This window comes from Manis pentadactyla, chromosome 4, assembly GCF_030020395.1.
Source record: "Manis pentadactyla isolate mManPen7 chromosome 4, mManPen7.hap1, whole genome shotgun sequence".
Taxonomy (NCBI): Eukaryota; Metazoa; Chordata; class Mammalia; order Pholidota; family Manidae; genus Manis; species Manis pentadactyla.
This window is the reverse complement of record NC_080022.1, coordinates 171120850-171138843: the sequence shown is the minus strand read 5'-3', so window position 1 is coordinate 171138843 and position 17994 is coordinate 171120850. Positions and strand designations below refer to the sequence as shown.

Genomic DNA, 17994 nt, shown 5'->3' with positions numbered 1-17994 from the left:
GTCACGGAACAACGTCACCACGGACGGGCCTTTCCCGGGATTTAATTCGGGCCAATAATTTTTGTGGAGAGCCTACTGTGAATCAGGCGCTGAGTGTACCAAGCAAGCGTTGGAGAAACGGGTGAGTGAAGCCGGGGCAAAGTCATTCCGGGTGTATCGAGCGCAGTGGAGCGCTCGCTCTGTTCCCAGCGGGTGGGTCATCCTTCCCATTAGGAACGTTTCTGCAGACCCCGGATGTGAAGAGCTGCAGGGGTTATGCTCCTTCAGAGTCTCTGGCGATTGCGAATCCCTCGGCTGTAGCGCCACGGTCCCCCTTCCTTTAGACACTTCCCCGGCCATATAAGGAGAGGCAGCTGCTGGGAGCTTCCCCAGGATCTAAAGATAGAGGCCTCCGCCTCGGACTCCGAGCCTCACCGAGCAGCGGGAGCTTCCATGGCGCGGTGAGCGTTTCCAGCCACCCTTTACCCTGGCGAGTCCATGCCCTACATTTTCTGGGCGCTCCGGGTTCTTCGAGATCCTATGGGAACCCCAGGCGCAGGGTCTGTAATTTGGGGGTGTTGAGGGGAAGTGCGACCTGAATGTTCTCCATTACTCCTTACCTCTCATTTCCGCATTTTCGCATTTTTGCGTTCACCCTCAGCACACTTTCGTCACTCCCCTTCCACCCCGTGGTCTCTTTTAGCTCCGCTTTGCCAGAGCCGTAGCGTAAAACGGCCCTATATTTTCCCTTTCCACCTTTCACAAATGCCCTCAGTCTCCCCTATCCCACTCCTATGAAGCCCCACCGCAACTCCTCCTCAGGCAGCATGCCCGGACCCTGTGGTACGACAGGCCCAAGTATGTGTTCATGGAGTTTTGTGTTGAGGACAGCACCGATGTCCGTGTGCTCATCGAAGACCACCGTATTGTGTTCAGGTAATGGCCCTTGCCTGCTGGAGGGCCTGGCCTCCCGGGACCCTCCCCTTCTCCTCGTGCCCCCATACTTAGGCTCCCACATCTCTTCAGCTGCATTGTCTCCTCAGTTGCAGGAATGCCGATGGAGCAGAGTTGTACAATGAGATTGAGTTCTATGCCAAGGTGAACTCCAAGGTAAGGGTGGAGTGGGACAGTAAATTCTGGTTGGAAAGGTTAATGGGAAATTGGAATTCATTCTAAACCTCAGACCCTAAGAATGAGGCTTTCCATCTGGCAGGACTCCCAGGATAAACGATCTGGCCGCTCCATTACTTGCTTTGTGAGGAAATGGAAGGAAAAGGTGGCCTGGCCACGGCTCACCAAGGAGGATATCAAGGTGGGTGTTTGGGGAGTGGGCTGCTCTTTATCCTGTGCTATCCATGTGCCTGGGTACCCAAGCTAGGTCGGGAATCGCCCTTGGCTCCTTTCCTACCAACACATTCAATCACTCAACCAGATCCTGCCTATTTGACCTCCTAAATATTCTTGAAACCATTACTTTCGTCCTGTTTCAGGCCTATCCATCACAGAATGAAGTTTGTGTACTATTTTCAGCCCCACCCTTAGTCCATCCTCTGCATTGCTGCCAGCATGGTCTGTCTCAAACATACATTTTGACCTGGTCACCTCCCCACTTAAGACCCTGCAGTGGCTTCCTTTTGCCTGAAAGTTGAAAATTGGCTGCCTGCTGGTTGAAACTGGCTATCAAATTTGTTTTGGCACCCTTCACAGTATTAAAAATTATTTTGATTGGTTACTGACATTTAAAATGTTTTAGTAGTTGCTGACCTATCAAAATGTGGAGATTCACCTAAAAATCCAGATTATCAGCTCCATTTTTAGAAAAATGGAGACCCTGGCCACACTGGTCTAAATTCCCATATGTCTGGAGTTGGAGTTCTAAATGGACCATGAGCTCCACCTTGCTTTACTCCCTTTCATTATCTTCCTGACTCTTTCAGGCATTTTAGTTTATAACATTTGCCCTGTGGGTTGAAGTCCAGGCACCATAGCATGAAGTATAAGTTCCTGACCTGGTTATTCCTCCCTTCTGCAGCTTTATGTCCCATTACTCTCTGCTTCGAATTTCACAATCCAGACACAGCAAACTGCTTGCAGCTCTTTTGCACACACCAGGTTATTTCTTGCCTCTACTTTTGCTCAAGCTGTGCCTTCCTCCTCGAAAGCCTCTATCACCACTATGTCCACCCACCTAACCCCCGCTCATCCTTCAAGGTCCTGCTACTCCAAGAAGCCTGGGTTCCCATAGCTCCTTTATGGATTTCCATAATATACCCTATGTAACCCACTACCACACTGGCTACACTGTATTATAATTATTTACTTATGCTTGCCTTTCCCACTTGCTTTGTGATGGTTGTGAGTATATGCTGAACGTTTTTCAAATCACCATGGCAAGCTCAGAGTCTGGCCCATAGTGTGTGTTCAATAAATAGCTGTTAAATGAATGAGTGAATAACCTCATTCCCTATCTAACTGTGGAAACATGGAAGACCGGCCTCAAAGGCTTGTCTCTGGCTCTAGGGAATGCAGCTTCTCTGTTTTGCTTGGTTGACGCCTATACACTTATGATTCTTTACAGCACAGTTATCTTCCCAGATGTCTTATCTCCCCAGTCAGTCTGCTGCTTCTGGGCAGCAGAATTTCTGTGCTTTTCCATCCCCTGTGATGCCTGGCATAGTACTTGGCACTTAGTAGGTTCCAGGTAAATCTTTGCGGATGGTGATGATGACGACTTAGCAGCCCGGAGGGATACCTTTGTTGATGCCCTTTCTCCCAAGCTTGTTCATGTGCACAGGCCCACCCTCTTCTATGCTCTTCTGCTGCTGTTCTCGTGGCCTGTGACTCTCCGTGCTTTCCTCTTGTAGCCAGTGTGGTTGTCTGTGGACTTTGATAACTGGAGAGACTGGGAAGGGGATGAAGAAGTAGAGCTGGCTCAGGTGGAACATTATGCAGAGGTAATGCCATTTTATGCCCATCTTGATCATTCTCTGTATCTCTCTGCATGCATTTCTCTGGAGGATTATCATCAGGGCTAGATAGAGAAATAGGACCTCCCCAGATAGGCTATGCACTGGTGTTGGTATTCTTTACATATTTTGTGCAAAGTTTATTTAGTAGGGATAAGAGATATTGAATATTCTGTTAGCGAAATTGCATATATAGAATCACTCACTATTCATAGAGTAGAGCTTGTGTTTTGAAAAAGTTTGACAAAACCCTTTCTTCTCTGTAATTCTTGTACTGTCTTTCTTCTGTTTTCTTTGTTTGTGTTTTCCTGAGCCAGACAACTTCATGGGAAGCTCAGTATGAAAATTCACACCATAAAGTAAATCACCAGTTTCCAATAAATTGCACCTGCCATCTGTTACTTGGTTTCAGAATTTCAGCTACTACTTACTCAGTTTGCAAAAACACTAACAAGCTCTAATCTGGATTAGTAAGGAGGGTGCTCTGTGTTAAAATTTCTTTTTAAAAAGGGGGTCAATTTACTTTTCTCCATCTCATTCCAGGGATGTGTTAGGGGCTTTAAAGACAGGGCAGTTGTCTGGCTGGGTCCCTTCTCCTGTGGCCCATCATCATGCAGGTTGCTCTGCCCTTACCCCTTTTCTGTCCCGTGACTACTTTTCTTTTCCCACTAGCTCTTGAAGAAAGCTAGCACCAAGAGACCTCCCCCTGCCATGGATGACCTGGATGTGAGTAAATCTTCAACCCTTCAGTTTCCTTTTAGTCCTTAAAAATAAGGGTCTAGAAAGCTCCTGTCCCCCTCCCCAGCACACAGTAGTTCTCCCCTGTACTCTCCATCCTAGTGCAGACCTGGCCCTGTTGATTGTCTTTATAGCTATAAGGAGCAGTAGCATTAGTTGAAAATCTAAAACTAAATGATGCCTGACACAGTGCTGGAGTACCAGTGGTTTATTTTATTAAGCAAAGTTTAAATCCTTCTGTATTGTATTAGTCTTTCAAGACGTGTGATTCAGAAAATCACAAAAGAAAACTGGGAGAACAGGAAGGAGTGAGCAGTGTGAGAACACAAATGATCACTCTTTGCAGTCTAAGATGCTTTCATCTTTTTTCCCCTCCTAGGATGATTCTGACAGCGGTGATGCAACAAGTCATTAACTTCTGTGCCAGCAGAGCTGGGGAGGAAGCTGTGGCTATCTTCCAGCTGATCTGAAAAGCCATGGGCTGGGTCTTTACCAGCTTTTTGGCTGTGTATCAGGGTCCTCTGGGATCTCTGAACTTTCCTAGAAGCTCTTTATTAAGGGTCTTCCTTCATGTTTTATTTCTTCCTAGGTACTTGACCATGGCTGCTGCATTCAGGTAGCAGGGTAGGACAGTAGAGCAGTGGGGTTTCTGATTTCCAACCAACTTGGTGTAATCTCTGTGTTCAGGCCACTCATCAGGGCTCTCTTGAGTATTTGAGCATGAGTGTGTATGTGGTAGAGCAAAAGCTAAAGAAGCAGCATGTAGATTGTAATAAACCTCTAAGAACTCTTCTCTCTTGCCTTCATACTTCTTCCTCCTGGAGACAAACCTTTTCTCCCGTGTAGTTCCTTTCAAGGGGAGGAAAAGGTGTCAGAGATCCTGGCCGTCATTGTAGAGATTGGAAGGAGGATGTTAGGAGCAGATTGGAACCAATCATGTGGCTAATACTGCCACACCTAGAACAGCCAGAAACCCATGTCAGTTTCCTATACTTTTACAGCTAATTTTTACCTTAGTTAATGTCTATGTCTGTTTACTTTTCCACTCATCTGCTACCCCATTCATTTGCTACGCCATTCATCCACACACATTTTTTGAGTGACTTAAACTATGTTGATCACCTATGAAGACCTAATTATTTTATAATATTGATATGAGGTTCCAATTTTTTAAAAATGAGACACTTTATAAAAAACTTAGTAAATTGTAAAGCATGATCCAAATACAGCTTTGTATTATCAGTTTTCTTTAAAAAGTTTAAGGACTAATGTCAACAGCAAAATGGACAAAATGCATGGATGGAGTACATTAAGAGAAATTTGAATCACTAATAAAAATAATACTTAAAGTATTGAGATTTGTTTTTAAAAATTAAACTTTAGAATTTATATCAGTAATATATGGACATAGTTAAAAAAATTAAAATAGTATATAGAAGGGTATAAAATTTAAAGTGAAATTTGCACCCCTTCAGTAAGGGTAACTGTTACGGGTTGAGTTAGTTCTCCTTAATTCTTGTTCCCACCTCAACAAAGAATGAAAAGGCAGAGACGCAGAAGCAAAGCAGAATTAAAGTTTTATTTGAATACACTCCAAGGAAGGAGTGGGACAGAGTCAAAGCAGACTTTTAAAAATTTTTTAAAGAAGACTGATAATACAAAGCTGTATAATTATATAGTTTTAAGGGGTGGAACCTTGGGGGGGGTCTATTTATCACTACCTAGCTGGGAGGCACTTCCTTTGATTGACAGGGTGAGGCTATTTGATTGACAGCTGTAGTTCTACACCCATTCCTGTTGGGGCCCATGTCTTTTCCCAAACACACGGAAAAGCCCATTAGGGCGCGGGAAGATGGGAGCAAAACCACAATTTTATTTTAATGGGATTATGAGGAGGTGTGGTTTGCACGGTTCCTAGTTTTGTTCTATTGTGCCAGCGTTGGGACCGGTTTGGCCTTGTCTGATAGGCAAGAAGTCATCTCCTGGCAAAGGCTTTGTAGTCTTCTGGTGGGACTGCTTGCTTGGGCAGTTTGGGCAGTCTTTCCTTGAACTTTATCTTCCCCTTCCCCAGCTGCTCATGTCTATCTACCTCATGTAACAACTGTTAATGCTTTGTGCAGTCTCTATTTTGTATCTGTATATGTACTGTAAACATGATAAATTCCATAATACCTATAGTTTATATTATATAATTATATAGTTATATGTAGTGTATCAAACTATATGACATGGAGCATAAACTATGATTGTTTATATACATGTACTATAACAATACATGTTTAAGCAAATGCTGTGTGTGTGTGTGTGTACACAATTGGAATTTTACTATATATGTCCTGTGTCCTGCGTTTTTCACTTAATATATATTGGAGCTCTTTCCAAATCAGTGTACAAAAATCTCTTTTTCATGGATACATGTTATTCAATTGAATACATTTTCCATAATTTAACTGGTTCCTTATTAACTAACATTTAGGTTGTTAGTCTTTTTCAATTTTCAAACAATGTCACAATAAACATTTAAAAATGTAGATCTTTACCTATCTGGCAAGAATATCAGCAGGGTAAATTTCTAGAAGTAGAATTGCTAAATCAGAGTAGGTACATTTGAATATTTTGGTAGCTGTTGGGTGCAAGCTGCTCTTAGATGAAACTGCACCAATTCCCATTCCCAGCAATGAGAGAGCTCCATTCTCCAAAACCTTTTAGGTATTTGCCAAGGTAAATTGTATCTGTTTTAATTTGCCTTAAGTTATGAGATTGTTCATTGTTTATTTTTCTTAGTGATTCAGATATCTTTTAATGTGCTCCAGCCAAGTGTTTTGACCCTTTTGCTGTTGACATTAGTCCTTAAATTTTTTAAAGAAAACTGATAATACAAAGCTGTATTTGTATCATGCTTTACAATTTACTAAGTTTTTATATAGTATCTCATTAAAAAGTTGGAACCTCATACCAACCTTGTAAAATAATTATGTCTTCATAGATGATCTAACGGGTCACAATAAGAGTTGCGACTCAAACTTGTATAGCATAGGCTCCTTTATCTACAGTTCTGAAAACAGAGAAGTTCTGAAAACAGATTTTTTAAAAATTGACACTTAACTCATTTGGCAGCAAAACCTGACCCGTAGTCTTTATTTATTCCATTTAGTGTATTTATGTCTCAGCATAAATATTAAAGTGCTTGGCTACATGGTATTGCTCTGGAGTTCCAAATGGAGTGCTACATAACAAATGGGGTGTGCTCTGCATTACTGCCTAAAATCTGAAAAATTCTAATTCTGAAACGTGGATTCTTCAAACTTTTTGTTGACTTAAAAGAGCAGGAAGTTTTACGTTTTTAATACTTTTAACGTCTTAAGGCACTGATTGCAGTTTATTAATTGCTGTTAACCTCTGCCTACATTGCCCAGTTGAGTAAGACTGGTCACACTGGTTACTGAGTACTTGAAATGGGGCTAGTCCTAACTGAGATGTGCTGTTAAGTGTAGAATAGACACCAGGTTTTGAAAATTTCTTGCGAAAAAAACCCCTCACTTATTTAAAAATACCATTACATGATGAAAATATTCTAGATTTGTTGATTTCAATAAAATACACGGCTTGCATTACAGTCCCATTGAGCATCGCTGCTGCGTGTGCAAGCCAGTACCATTCCCACTTCTACCCAGTCGGGATTCGTCTGGCCGAAGTGTATCCCTGGGGCTAATAAGCTAAGTGCCTTGACAAGTTCTGGCCGCAGTTTGGTTCTGTCTTCTGTCCTTTTCAAAGTTTTAAAACAGTTACTAACAACTCGGAACATCTGCAAGTCGCATTTTCAATAAATTTGTCCAAACCGCGCCCCATTCTTTGTCCTTTGCTTCTGCGCGAGAGGCGCCCGGAGTGAAGATTGTCCCGCGCTGTTCTCCGTCCACCCCGCGGCGTTCCGGTGTGGGCGTGTCCCCGCGTGCTGGGCGACGCGAGCCATGGCGTTCCGGTGTCAGCGGGACAGCTACGCCCGGGAGGTGCGGCTGCTGGGCGAGGGAGCGGGGGTTGCCGAGCGCATGGGGCAGTGCGGGGAAGGGGGCGCCGCGTGGAGGGAGTGCCGAGGCGGATTCAGTCCCGGTGCTGAGGGCTGCGGTCGGGGCCTCTTCCCTCAACCTCTGTCCAGTTCACCACCACCGTGGTCTCCTGCCGTCCCGCGGAGCTGCAGATCGAAGGAAGCAATGGCAAGAAAGAAGTGCTGAGTGGCTTCCAAGTGGTGCTGGAAGACACGTTGCTTTTCCCCGAGGGCGGGGGACAGGTACCAGGCCCGTCCTTCACCTCACCCCTTCCCAGAAAACCGCTAATGCCTTTCTGCTTAGGTGGGAAATGCTCCCCGCCGCTCTGTCCACACCACCACCACCCCCCGCCCCGCTACCACCATAATGGAAGTTAGTTCAGTTGATTTCTTCATTCAATAGATGTTTATGAACAAATGCGTATCTAGCCATAACACATTCTGGGTAGTATTCTAGGCTGTAAGGATAAGGGGTGAACAAGACAGTGTCTGTATGTACATTGAATATTTACTGGAGAGAACAGACCAAACGGTGAGGGGATATAAGTAGTATGCAAGGTATGATAAGTGCTATAAAGAAAATGAAAACGTGAGGGAAAGAGAGTGCTGGGAAGTTCTCCTAGGGAGGGGACAAGTTATTTCAGTAGAGACCTAAGTGAAGTGAGGCGGTAAGCCATTGCCATTATCTCCTGGTGGAGAGGGAAATAATTCAGGTAGAAAGAATAGTAAGTGCAAAGGCCCTGAGATAGGAATTTGCTTTGGGTATTTGACAGTTACTGAAGAAGATTATCCTGATGGAACCCAACAGAGGGCAAACTGATCAGTGCTGTGATGGGGAAGGAACAGTCTAATGTGAACATGGGAAAGGAGGATAGTAATACCAGAGCAGGTATTATGAGAGAGACTTTTCCCACAGAGATCATAGTACAAAGGGAAGGAGACCTGAAGGAATCTGACAAGTTTAGTTAACTGCAAATGGTCCAGTACAGTTGGAGCCTATCGTGTGTGTTGATGATAGGCTGGAGATGACTTTGGAAAGGTAAGTGGGGGCCAGTTCAGAGGGCCTTAAAGGATGTGTTAAGATGTGTGGACTTTCGTTGAGGAAGCTTTGGTGAGCCATGGAGGTACTTAGGTAAAGAAGTGACGTGAGGGAAGAACACGCTGAATAAAGTTGATGGTGAGAAAGCACCAAAGTCATATCAGTGTCATTATTACAGCGATTTTCTGAACATGGAGGTTTTCTGAATGGCTGAAGGAAAACTTGTGACCTCCAGCATCTATAGAAGGTTTCATGTGATACATTACTTTTTTCAGGAAGTCTTCCTTGATTTCCTGAGACTGTTAGACCTCTTCCCTTTGAGCTCCTCTACAACAATGCACTTTTTCGTTCTGTGGTATGTTGTAGATCATGCTGCAGTGATCTGTTTGCATGTCTATATTCTTTAGATTCTTAAGTTGCATGAGTGACTGTATCCTTTTTACATTGTATTTTTGGGCCACACAGTGTCTCATAAGCAGTTGTCACTTGATATCTTTTCAAAATCTAATTATAGTAGTAGCGCAGAAAATGGAGTAAAGGGAGTGAGGAAAATTCAGATCATTTTAGAAACTTGAAGGATAACTAAGGCAATGAGGGTGAGGATTAAGGTTCTTCGGGTTTTACTAAAATCTTCATTGCTGTAGTTAGAATTTTTGTATTCATTCTGTTACTCTGTTCTGAAATGTAGGTGCTCAGAGTGAAGAGAACAGAGACAGTCCCCTCATGGAACAAAGTAGATGCTTCACTTGCCATTGCCACCTCTTCTCCCTTAGGGGATCCCAAATTTCCGGTGTATTTTTCATGCACTTTCGCTGGAGGGTCTCTGTATTCAGGAGGTAGGACAAGACTTGCCTCCCACCACTCATTTTCTTTACTTCTTTCCCCAGCCTGATGACCGTGGTACAATCAATGACATCTCTGTGCTGAGAGTGACGCGCCGGGGAGCCCAGGCTGATCATTTCACACACACACCTCTGACTGCTGGGACCGAGGTCCAGGTCCGGGTAGACTGGGAGCGGAGGTTTGACCACATGCAGCAGCATTCAGGTAGGTGGGGTGGGATGAGGGAACCTACAGGAGGGGTAGTCGCTTTGTGTGGGAATGCCCTGATGATTGAAATGCGGTTTGGGTTCTCTAGGAGTTCACTTTTAGGAGAGACAGACATGTTCAGCCTCAGCTCCAATTCAGGCAGGCTATGATATGTGTTGTAAAAGCAGTATGAGCAATTAAAGGTGTTAGAATAACTGCTGCATTTGAGTATTACCAACTTCCCACTTGACATCTGTATCTGTACTTGCCATAGGTTTCTTAAACTAAAAATGACCAAAATGGCATTAAAAAGTCACTCCTTCCCCCTGACTTGGCGTTTGCAAGCATTCTCTGTGTTCAATGCATGGTATCAGCATCCACCCAGTAGCTTAGGTCTCAGAACCTCTTTGGAGATAGCCTGGCAGCTATGGTCCCATCAGTTTATTATCTAACTACTTTGCTACTTCCTTGCACTGTCAGCACAATTATCCTAGTCCTAGCTCTCATTTTCTTTCCCCAGACCTCTGACATAGCCTCCAGGCTAGCCTTCCCACACTCAGTTTCGCTTCTTTGTAGCCCATTCTCCACGAAGCAGCCAGAATATTCTTTTAAAAATGGAAATCTGATCATGTCACTCCCCTTCTTGAAGCTATTTGAAGGCTTCCTGTAGCTTATGATAAAGCCAAACTTCTTGTCATGGCCTTCAAGCCCTACCTGGGCTGGCGCTTGTCTAATGCTCCAGCCTCATCTGGTGCCCCTCCCAGTTGCTCTCTGCATTCTGGCCATGCCAGCCTTCTTTCTCTCAATTCCTTTTCTCATCCTGCTTCTTTCCTTCAGGACCTTTGGTTGTCTTGTTCCCTTGGCCTGCACAGTTAATTGCTTTTCTTTCTCCTCCTCACTGTCATCAATCAGGGGTACTGCTGGTATCTAATGACAAGTATGTGTGGTAGGTACTTGATAAATCTTTGTTGAATGAATGAAAGTGGCACATTAGAACATGAATTCAAATCCTGCTTCTGAGAAGCTATATTGCCTTGGCGAGTTATTTGATCTGTCTAGGCCCCAGTTTCCTTATTTGTGAAATGGTATCATTAAAGCCTCTTTGCAGAATTTTCATGAGGATTTTCAATAAATCTCTCAAGAGTATTACCCAGTGCCTAGTAGGTCTTCAACAAGGAGCATTTCTGAGATGATATCTTTGTGGGAGTATGTGGCTGTCTGGGCTTCTCACTCTCCTCCTGTCCTGTTCTCTGCTCAGGGCAGCATCTCATCACAGCAGTTGCTGATCACCTGTTTGGGCTAAAGACAACATCATGGTAAGCAGGAGTCATAAGACTAACTGTAGGGCCTGGGTCTCTGTTCACGAGCTCCTTTCTCAGTAATGGGTCAGGGGTAAGAGAATAAAAGAAAGGGTAACGTTCAAAGTCTGCTGTGTTTTCCTGTGCCCCATGAAGATGGGGTGGTGGGTGACCTTGTGTGTCTTGGGGAAACATGAGGATGACAGAAGAGACATCTGCCTTTTGCTTAGGAAAGAATGTGGAATTTGGAGCCCAGAGACCTAGAGGGTGAATCCTGGCTGCATGGCCTTGATCATGTTCCTTACTACCCCTTACCCGTAAAGTGGGAATGGCAATCCTTACCTTGTGGAATTTTTGTGAGGTTGAATAAGATACTTACATGAACATTCTTTATAAGGTATAAACTTTCTTATGTTACCATTGTTGTCACCATCAGCATCCAGTGACCACTTCACTTCTTCTGGCAGGGAGTTAGGGCGACTCCGGAGTGTGGTTGAGCTGGACGGCCCCTCTGTGACTGCAGAGCAAGTAGCTGCCATTGAGCAGAGTGTCAATGAAAAAATCAGAGATCGACTGCCCGTGAATGTGCAAGAAATGAGCCTGGATGATCCTGAGGTGGAGAAGGTGAGGGGAGAGCCAGGGGGCGGCTTCTGCAGAAGGGCCCTCAGGGGGCTACACAGCCCTTCTCCTCCCCTGTGTTCCAGGTGAGGGGCCGCGGTTTACCAGATGATCATGCTGGGCCCATTCGAGTTGTTACCATCCACAGCGTTGACTCCAACATGTGCTGTGGGACCCACGTGAGCAATCTCAGTGACCTTCAGGTAGGTGAGGAAGGGCTCAAGCGGTTGGGACAGCGAGTGTCGGCAGTGGTAGAGGGGAATGATTGAAGGGTCCTGGGTGAAATTGCTCCTTCATTGCTTCTGAGCTGGGGGAGGTCGGGTGTCTCGGAGCTGCAAGGCTAGCACCCACTGGTTCATGCATGTGTGCGCTGCCCTTTGTCTCATGTAGGTCATTAAAATTCTGGGCACTGAGAAGGGGAAAAAGAACAAAACCAACCTGATATTTCTGGCTGGGAACCGGGTGCTCAAGTGGATGGAGAGAAGTCACGGAACTGAAAAGGCACTGACCGCTCTGCTTAAGTATGCCCCCTCCCACTGTCTCCTGCTTCTCAGAGCCTCTCACCCCGCAGCTTGGCTTTCCTACCTGGAAGGTAGATGGAATAGTCTCTTATCTCTGGGAGGTGAGATGCAAATAAAAATGATAAAATGCTTTGGATAGCAAATCAGACTCATACAAAATGGTTTATTCCTTTTTGTTGCCTAAGAGGCTTCCTTGGAATGTCCCCGGTGCCCGTCTAGAGGGAGACTAACTCAAGAAGGGCATCACTGATTTGTGCCCTACACCAAAAGCAGCTGGGAAGCTGGCCAGGTCTCCACGGACATTTGTCTTGCAGGTGTGGAGCAGAGGATCATGTCGAAGCGGTGAAGAAGCTACAGAATGTCACGAAGCTCCTGCAGAAGGTAACGTCTTCTTTGGAGGATGGAGTGGGCATGGGCTCTGCCTGAAACAGGCTCCCCAGCCTTGACCTCTCTGCCTAACCAGACATAATTTCCAGAGTGGGGAGTGAGGAGAGAACGAAGTGGAAGGGGGATGGGGCTCACTCTTATTATCCCTTTTGTCTGCTGAGTTATGGCATCCATTTCAGAACAACCTCAGTCTGCTGAGAGACCTGGCTGTGCACATCGCCCACAGCCTTAGGAGCAGCCCCGCCTGGGGAGGCGTGGTCACATTACACAGGTGAGAGGCAAGGCCTGGGCAGTGTAGGCTTAGGGCTCAGCCTCTCCCCTGTATGTAGTGTGTAGAGGGAGCGGGTCACTCACTGGTGTTCTCAAGGCCTAGTAGACTTTAAGAAATGTGTTACCTACCAGATCTCCTGGTTTTGATACGAACATCTTCACTCTAACACTAATTTATATTAGCACCTCCTTCACCATCTTCCAGAGGTCATCTTATCTGGGTGAATCCTAATTAAGGGAGATAGAAACATATGCAGAGCTTGTTATAAGCTGCTGAGGTTGAGAGGGATATCCTTCTCTTTGCCGAGGGAGCCTGGGACTTTGCACGGACACACAGTAGCAAGGCCTCCTCACGAGGAGGAGCTAGGCAGGCTTCTTGCAGGTTTCCCAGCTGCCACTCCAACCTGGGTCTTAATAATGTCTGTCCTTTGTTGTAGGAAGGAGGGTGATTCTGAGTTCATGAATATCATTGTCAATGAGATTGGGTCAGAGGTAAGAGGAGCACGAGATACTCTGTCCACTTTGGGTAGAGACGGTAGTGAGGGGCATTAGTTTAGCCCAAGTCCCTCCACATGAACATATGAAGAGTTGGGAATAGAAATTCATTCAGTGCTGTTTTCTGAGCACTAGCTGTGAGCCAGGCTCAACTTTAGGTGCTGAACTACGTCTGTGATACTGACCTTTTGTGGCTGTGACATTTACCAGCCTGAGCCACCCAGATTTACATGTGCTGTGTGCCTGATTTAGAATGGACAGTTGGCTCGGCCCTTTGAAGGCCATCCCTCTCCTTCCTCTTTGCCTCTGGCCTCAGGTATCCCTGCCCATCATGACAGTGTGGGACTTGGTGAGTTCCAGGGTTGTCTTTCAAATGTACTCCAGAAAACATTCTGTGGAGTGCCTACTCTGTGCTAGGCACTGTGTATATCTTTTCATGATTCTGTGTAGAATTTGCTGGCACTCAAGGTGCATGCTCTCTAGTCTGGGAGACACGTGCGTGTCAGCATCTGTAATTTTGGGTGGCAAATGGACAGGTGGAAGAAAACACTGCCTGAAAGTGGGGAGGGGGGAGAGCTCCAGGGGAAGGGCCTTGAAGACTGCTTTAGCGGTCACCAGACCGACCAGGGGGCAAAGGCAGCCAGGCAGAGGGGAACATGAGGTTTAGGCAATGGCAGGTGCAGGGTGCAGGGCGTGCTCTGGTGACTAAGCTACAAAGGTTGGTGGGACTCAGATCATGAAAAGCATTTATGCTTGGCCATGGCTGCAGCCATCTGCCTCCTTAATGTTTAACCTAAGTGTCCGTAGTCACTCTCAAGAAGTTTCTTAGTCCTGGTGGACCAGACTGGCAGGTCTGCATGATCACTTGTCAAGAATATCACCCATGGTTTAGGAGGAGAAACCTATTTTTGGTGCTGAAGAGAATGAAGGGTTTAGAGGGATCAACCCCACATCCTTCTGTATCAGGGTCATCTCCTTGTCTTACCTCCTAGGAGACCCTCCTGTTCTTAACTGTGGGCGATGAGAAAGGTGCTGGGCTCTTCTTACTGGCAGGGCCAGCTGAGGCCGTGGAGACCCTGGGGCCCAGGTAATCTGTGGACTGCCTTGCAGGGTGGGAGAGCCTGTAAGCCTCACCTGCTAATACAGCCCTTGACTGATGAAAAGGGTCACCACCCTGCAATCTCATGTTCGGGCCTGTGAGGTGGGCTGAGCAGAAATAATTATCCACACCACGACATACAGATGGGGGATGTCACGTCACATGCCTGACATCGCCCAGTTAAAGTGGCAGAACTGGGACTCAAACCAGGTTTTTGGCTCCAAGTCTCAGGTGCTGCCTGTTTTTTCTTTTAGAAATTGAGATTCATAAGTGATATGTGAGTATGGTGGCCGATCATCACTAGGCAGATAAAGCAAGTGCTTGAGACAGCAGCAGCAAAGCGGAGGCACAAACTTATTGGAGAAAAAAATTAGGATTGTGGGACTAAATCAAAGTGGGTATTGATACACTTGTTATGGAAAAATTAGAATGTTGTTGAACTTCTTTACCCTAATGTTACTGTAATTTTCTTATTTTAAATTAGAAAGTATAGTGCCCCATATTCTATGTGGCATTTAAGGTTTTCAAAGTTCTGATTGGCTCTGATGAATATGTGTTCACTGTAAAGCACTGAAGGAAAACAAGAATTTAAAGGAAACATTCCTGGCAGTCAGCCAGATGTGGCCTATAGACTGGTTTGGCCCATGTACTTTTTAACATTTTCAAAATGAGTTGTTATATTTTAAAATGTAGGAGATTTTCATACAAAAACATAATTCTAGCTTATCTCAATGAATAGAAAAAAAGGCACACTCTGGCACCACGGCCTGCGTTCCCACGTGGTAGTCGCTGCAGGGAAATGAACCGTGGCTGCCCTCTGCAGACAGGACAGGCTTGTCCAGGGTGCTGCAGCCTCACCTTTCACACTCACCCCAGCTCGCTTTGCTGCTGCTCCGACAGGTGGTGGCGTCTGTAGCCCCTGACCCCTCTGCACATTCCTCCTGCTCTTTGGAGGTCACCCTGACTTTCCTCGCCCCCTGTTGCTAAACAGCAACTTCTGTTGTTTCCAGTTTTTCACTCTTACAATAAACATGGTTCATGTATCTGTACACATGTGCAAGTATGTTTAAGAAGGATTTCTAGAAGCCATCTACTCCTTCTTTGCCTCCCTTTCGCCCTCGGGGAAAGACTGCGGGCTCCCTTAGTTTCTTTGTGGCTTTGCCCTTGAAGACCTCTTCTCTGACCATCTCTCTCCTCCCCAGGGTGGCTGAGGTACTGGAAGGCAAAGGAGCGGGGAAGAAGGGCCGCTTTCAGGGGAAGGCCACCAAGATGAGCCGGCGGGCGGAGGTGCGGGCTCTTCTCCAGGACTACGTCAGCACACAGGGTGCTGAGGAGTGGGGACCGGGGCGCCTCCCCGGCGCTCCTGCACTTGAGAATGGGTCTCCAAGGACTACGGAATCTCTTGGACAATAAAATAGCTTGACTTAAAATGGTTGTGGTACCACATACTTTACATGACTAATTGATACAGCATACTGTAGTAGGCTTATACAATAAGTATCTGAATAAACAGCTTTCTAATTTGGCCCCTATTAGGCATAACCTATGGGAATGAGTGTTAGGGTGATGAAATGTTTATCTAAACCCAGCTGCAACCTTTCTTCATGTAGAACTACAGCTGCCTGAGGGGAGTAGAGTCAGTCTGCAGGCTTGACTTGACCTAGGGTTTAGATTCATTAATATTTTCTTGCTTTCTTATTTTTCTTATTTTCCTAGCCCTATGTTTCCAAACTAAAAAGTGACTTTGCAAATAAGTCAAGAAGCCACAAAAATATATAGGAGAAAGATGCTCCAAGTCTGTTATTAAGGCAGAAAAAGGGTAGGAAAAGATAACCACAGAAGACTAGCCCAAAAAATGATGGTGTAGTATTATTAATATCAGGCAAAGGAGAGTTTGAGATCATTATTAGAGCTCAGGGACATGTCATGATAAAAGGAAGATAAAATAGTTCCAAATTTGTATCTACTAACAACCTCAAAATACATAAAGCCAGCATTGACAAACATAAAAGGAAAAACAGATAAATTCACAATTGATGGAAGCTTTAAACTTCTCTTTCAGAAACTGATAAAATAAGAATTATCTCAAGGTTAAGATAGTTTGGAGTTGCATAGACTTGAGTAGAAATCCTGACTGTTGTGCATCTATAGGTGATAAAACTAAAGAAAAGCAAGGAAATGATTGCTTTAAAAAGTCAGGACAGCTTTTACCTCTGGTGTACGGGAGTGAAGTGGGTTGGAGAAGGGAGCCGAGATGCAGATGGCAGGCTGGGTTCTGGGGCGCCAGCAGTTTCCTGTTCCTTACGTGTTTGCTTTATAATTAGTCATTGGCGTCTAGAGTTATATTTTATTCCATGAGGTTATATTTCACCATTTAAGAATACAACTGAAAAAAATGCTGCTCTGTCACTTACTTGCCTTGGGAAAGGTATCCTGTCTCCTGGACCTTTGGTGTCCTCACCAGGTAAGTGGCAGCAGTGGCAGTTCTAGTTCTCTGGGGTGTCATGACGTAATGTACTCACTGTGTGTTCAAGAAAAACACCTCGTGGTTCCCAGAGGTGACCTAGGAATGTGTAATTATTGATCACCTGCAGGCTGAGAACTCGCTGTAAATACAGGCGTAGCTGCCCCTACACCACCACCAGGAGAACCTCATCCGTGGCAGTGCGGCTGCGGACGTGGGTGCCGGCATTGGGCACTTGCCTAAGTTGCTTGGGAGCTATGATTGAGCCCAAGAGAAGCTGCTTTGAACCCAGCAGCTACCTGCACATGGCTTTGGTTTAGATGTTTGTCTCCTTGTTCACACAAGGGCTTTATTCTGGTAAAATTCCTACAAGAGAAAACTCCACAGCTGTACCTGCTAGAGAGACTGGGACAGGCAGGGAGCAGGCTTTGTAGGACTTTGTTGGAAGGAACTGAGTGGGCATCTAGTGTATTGACTTATAAACATTTGTTTTCTCAATCAACCTAACACTCAGATCCATCCACAGTTAACTTTAACCAGAGCAAAGATGGTCAAGGTGTAGACATCCAGGATGAAACTAACAGAGGAGAAATAAGAAGACTGCCACCCAGGGGAGGTGGTGTGGCTCTGGTTGTGGTCCGCGCTTTCCATCAGTCCCGAGGGAGCATCGTTAAAGGAGCTGCTGGCTGCGGCATGGCTTAACGAGAGGACTGAAGGATGCAGCTCTAGTGGGGGAAAACCATTTTTTACTCATGTGTCAAGACCCCCTAAGGAGAGAGTGATGGTCCAATTAGTCTCCCAAAGACAATAGCTGGAGCAACTTGTCTGGTAAGATTGAGAGCCACACAGCAGCCGACTTGACAGGGACTGGAGTCGAGTGAGGACTTCAGCCCGAGCCGGGAGGTGGGTTAGTGGGAGGGCTGGGCTGCAGGAGGCCCCTGGCAGGAGGGGATTTGAGGTTCTGAGACAAAATTTAGGCCTTGGTGCAGCACCAGTAGGCTGCCTAGAGGTATAAAAGGCATCACTGACATTTTAAAAATATATTTCTT

At 45.5% G+C, this 17994-nt stretch overlaps 2 protein-coding genes across 7 annotated transcripts; both read left to right on the top strand.

The window, feature by feature from the left end:
* Positions 1 to 4475, top strand: PTGES3L (prostaglandin E synthase 3 like). Of its 5 annotated transcripts, none has more exons than XM_036883297.2 (8): positions 1 to 121; positions 324 to 440; positions 802 to 915; positions 1023 to 1089; positions 1193 to 1291; positions 2844 to 2933; positions 3618 to 3671; positions 4063 to 4475. In XM_036883297.2, exons 2-8 carry the CDS (start codon positions 433 to 435, stop codon positions 4096 to 4098), a joined length of 468 nt encoding a protein of 155 aa, XP_036739192.1. In that variant the 5' UTR covers positions 1 to 121; positions 324 to 432; the 3' UTR covers positions 4099 to 4475. The 5 variants fall into 5 exon arrangements, with proteins under 5 accessions (XP_036739192.1, XP_036739191.2, XP_057357509.1 ...); XM_036883296.2 differs by having other exon boundaries at positions 2 to 121; positions 755 to 915; XM_057501524.1 differs by having other exon boundaries at positions 26 to 121; positions 228 to 440.
* Positions 4476 to 4629: 154 nt separating this feature from the next.
* On the top strand, positions 4630 to 15911 carry AARSD1 (alanyl-tRNA synthetase domain containing 1). Of its 2 annotated transcripts, XM_036883293.2 has the most exons (12): positions 4630 to 7690; positions 7837 to 7968; positions 9652 to 9811; positions 11052 to 11109; positions 11559 to 11715; positions 11796 to 11912; positions 12100 to 12230; positions 12545 to 12611; positions 12797 to 12888; positions 13325 to 13379; positions 14375 to 14469; positions 15684 to 15911. In XM_036883293.2, the coding sequence occupies exons 1-12, from the start codon at positions 7652 to 7654 to the stop codon at positions 15892 to 15894; spliced, it is 1314 nt and encodes a 437-aa protein (XP_036739188.2). In that variant the 5' UTR covers positions 4630 to 7651; the 3' UTR covers positions 15895 to 15911. The 2 variants fall into 2 exon arrangements, with proteins under 2 accessions (XP_036739188.2, XP_036739189.2); XM_036883294.2 differs by lacking the exons at positions 13325 to 13379; positions 14375 to 14469.
* The last annotated feature ends 2083 nt before the right edge of the window (positions 15912 to 17994 follow it).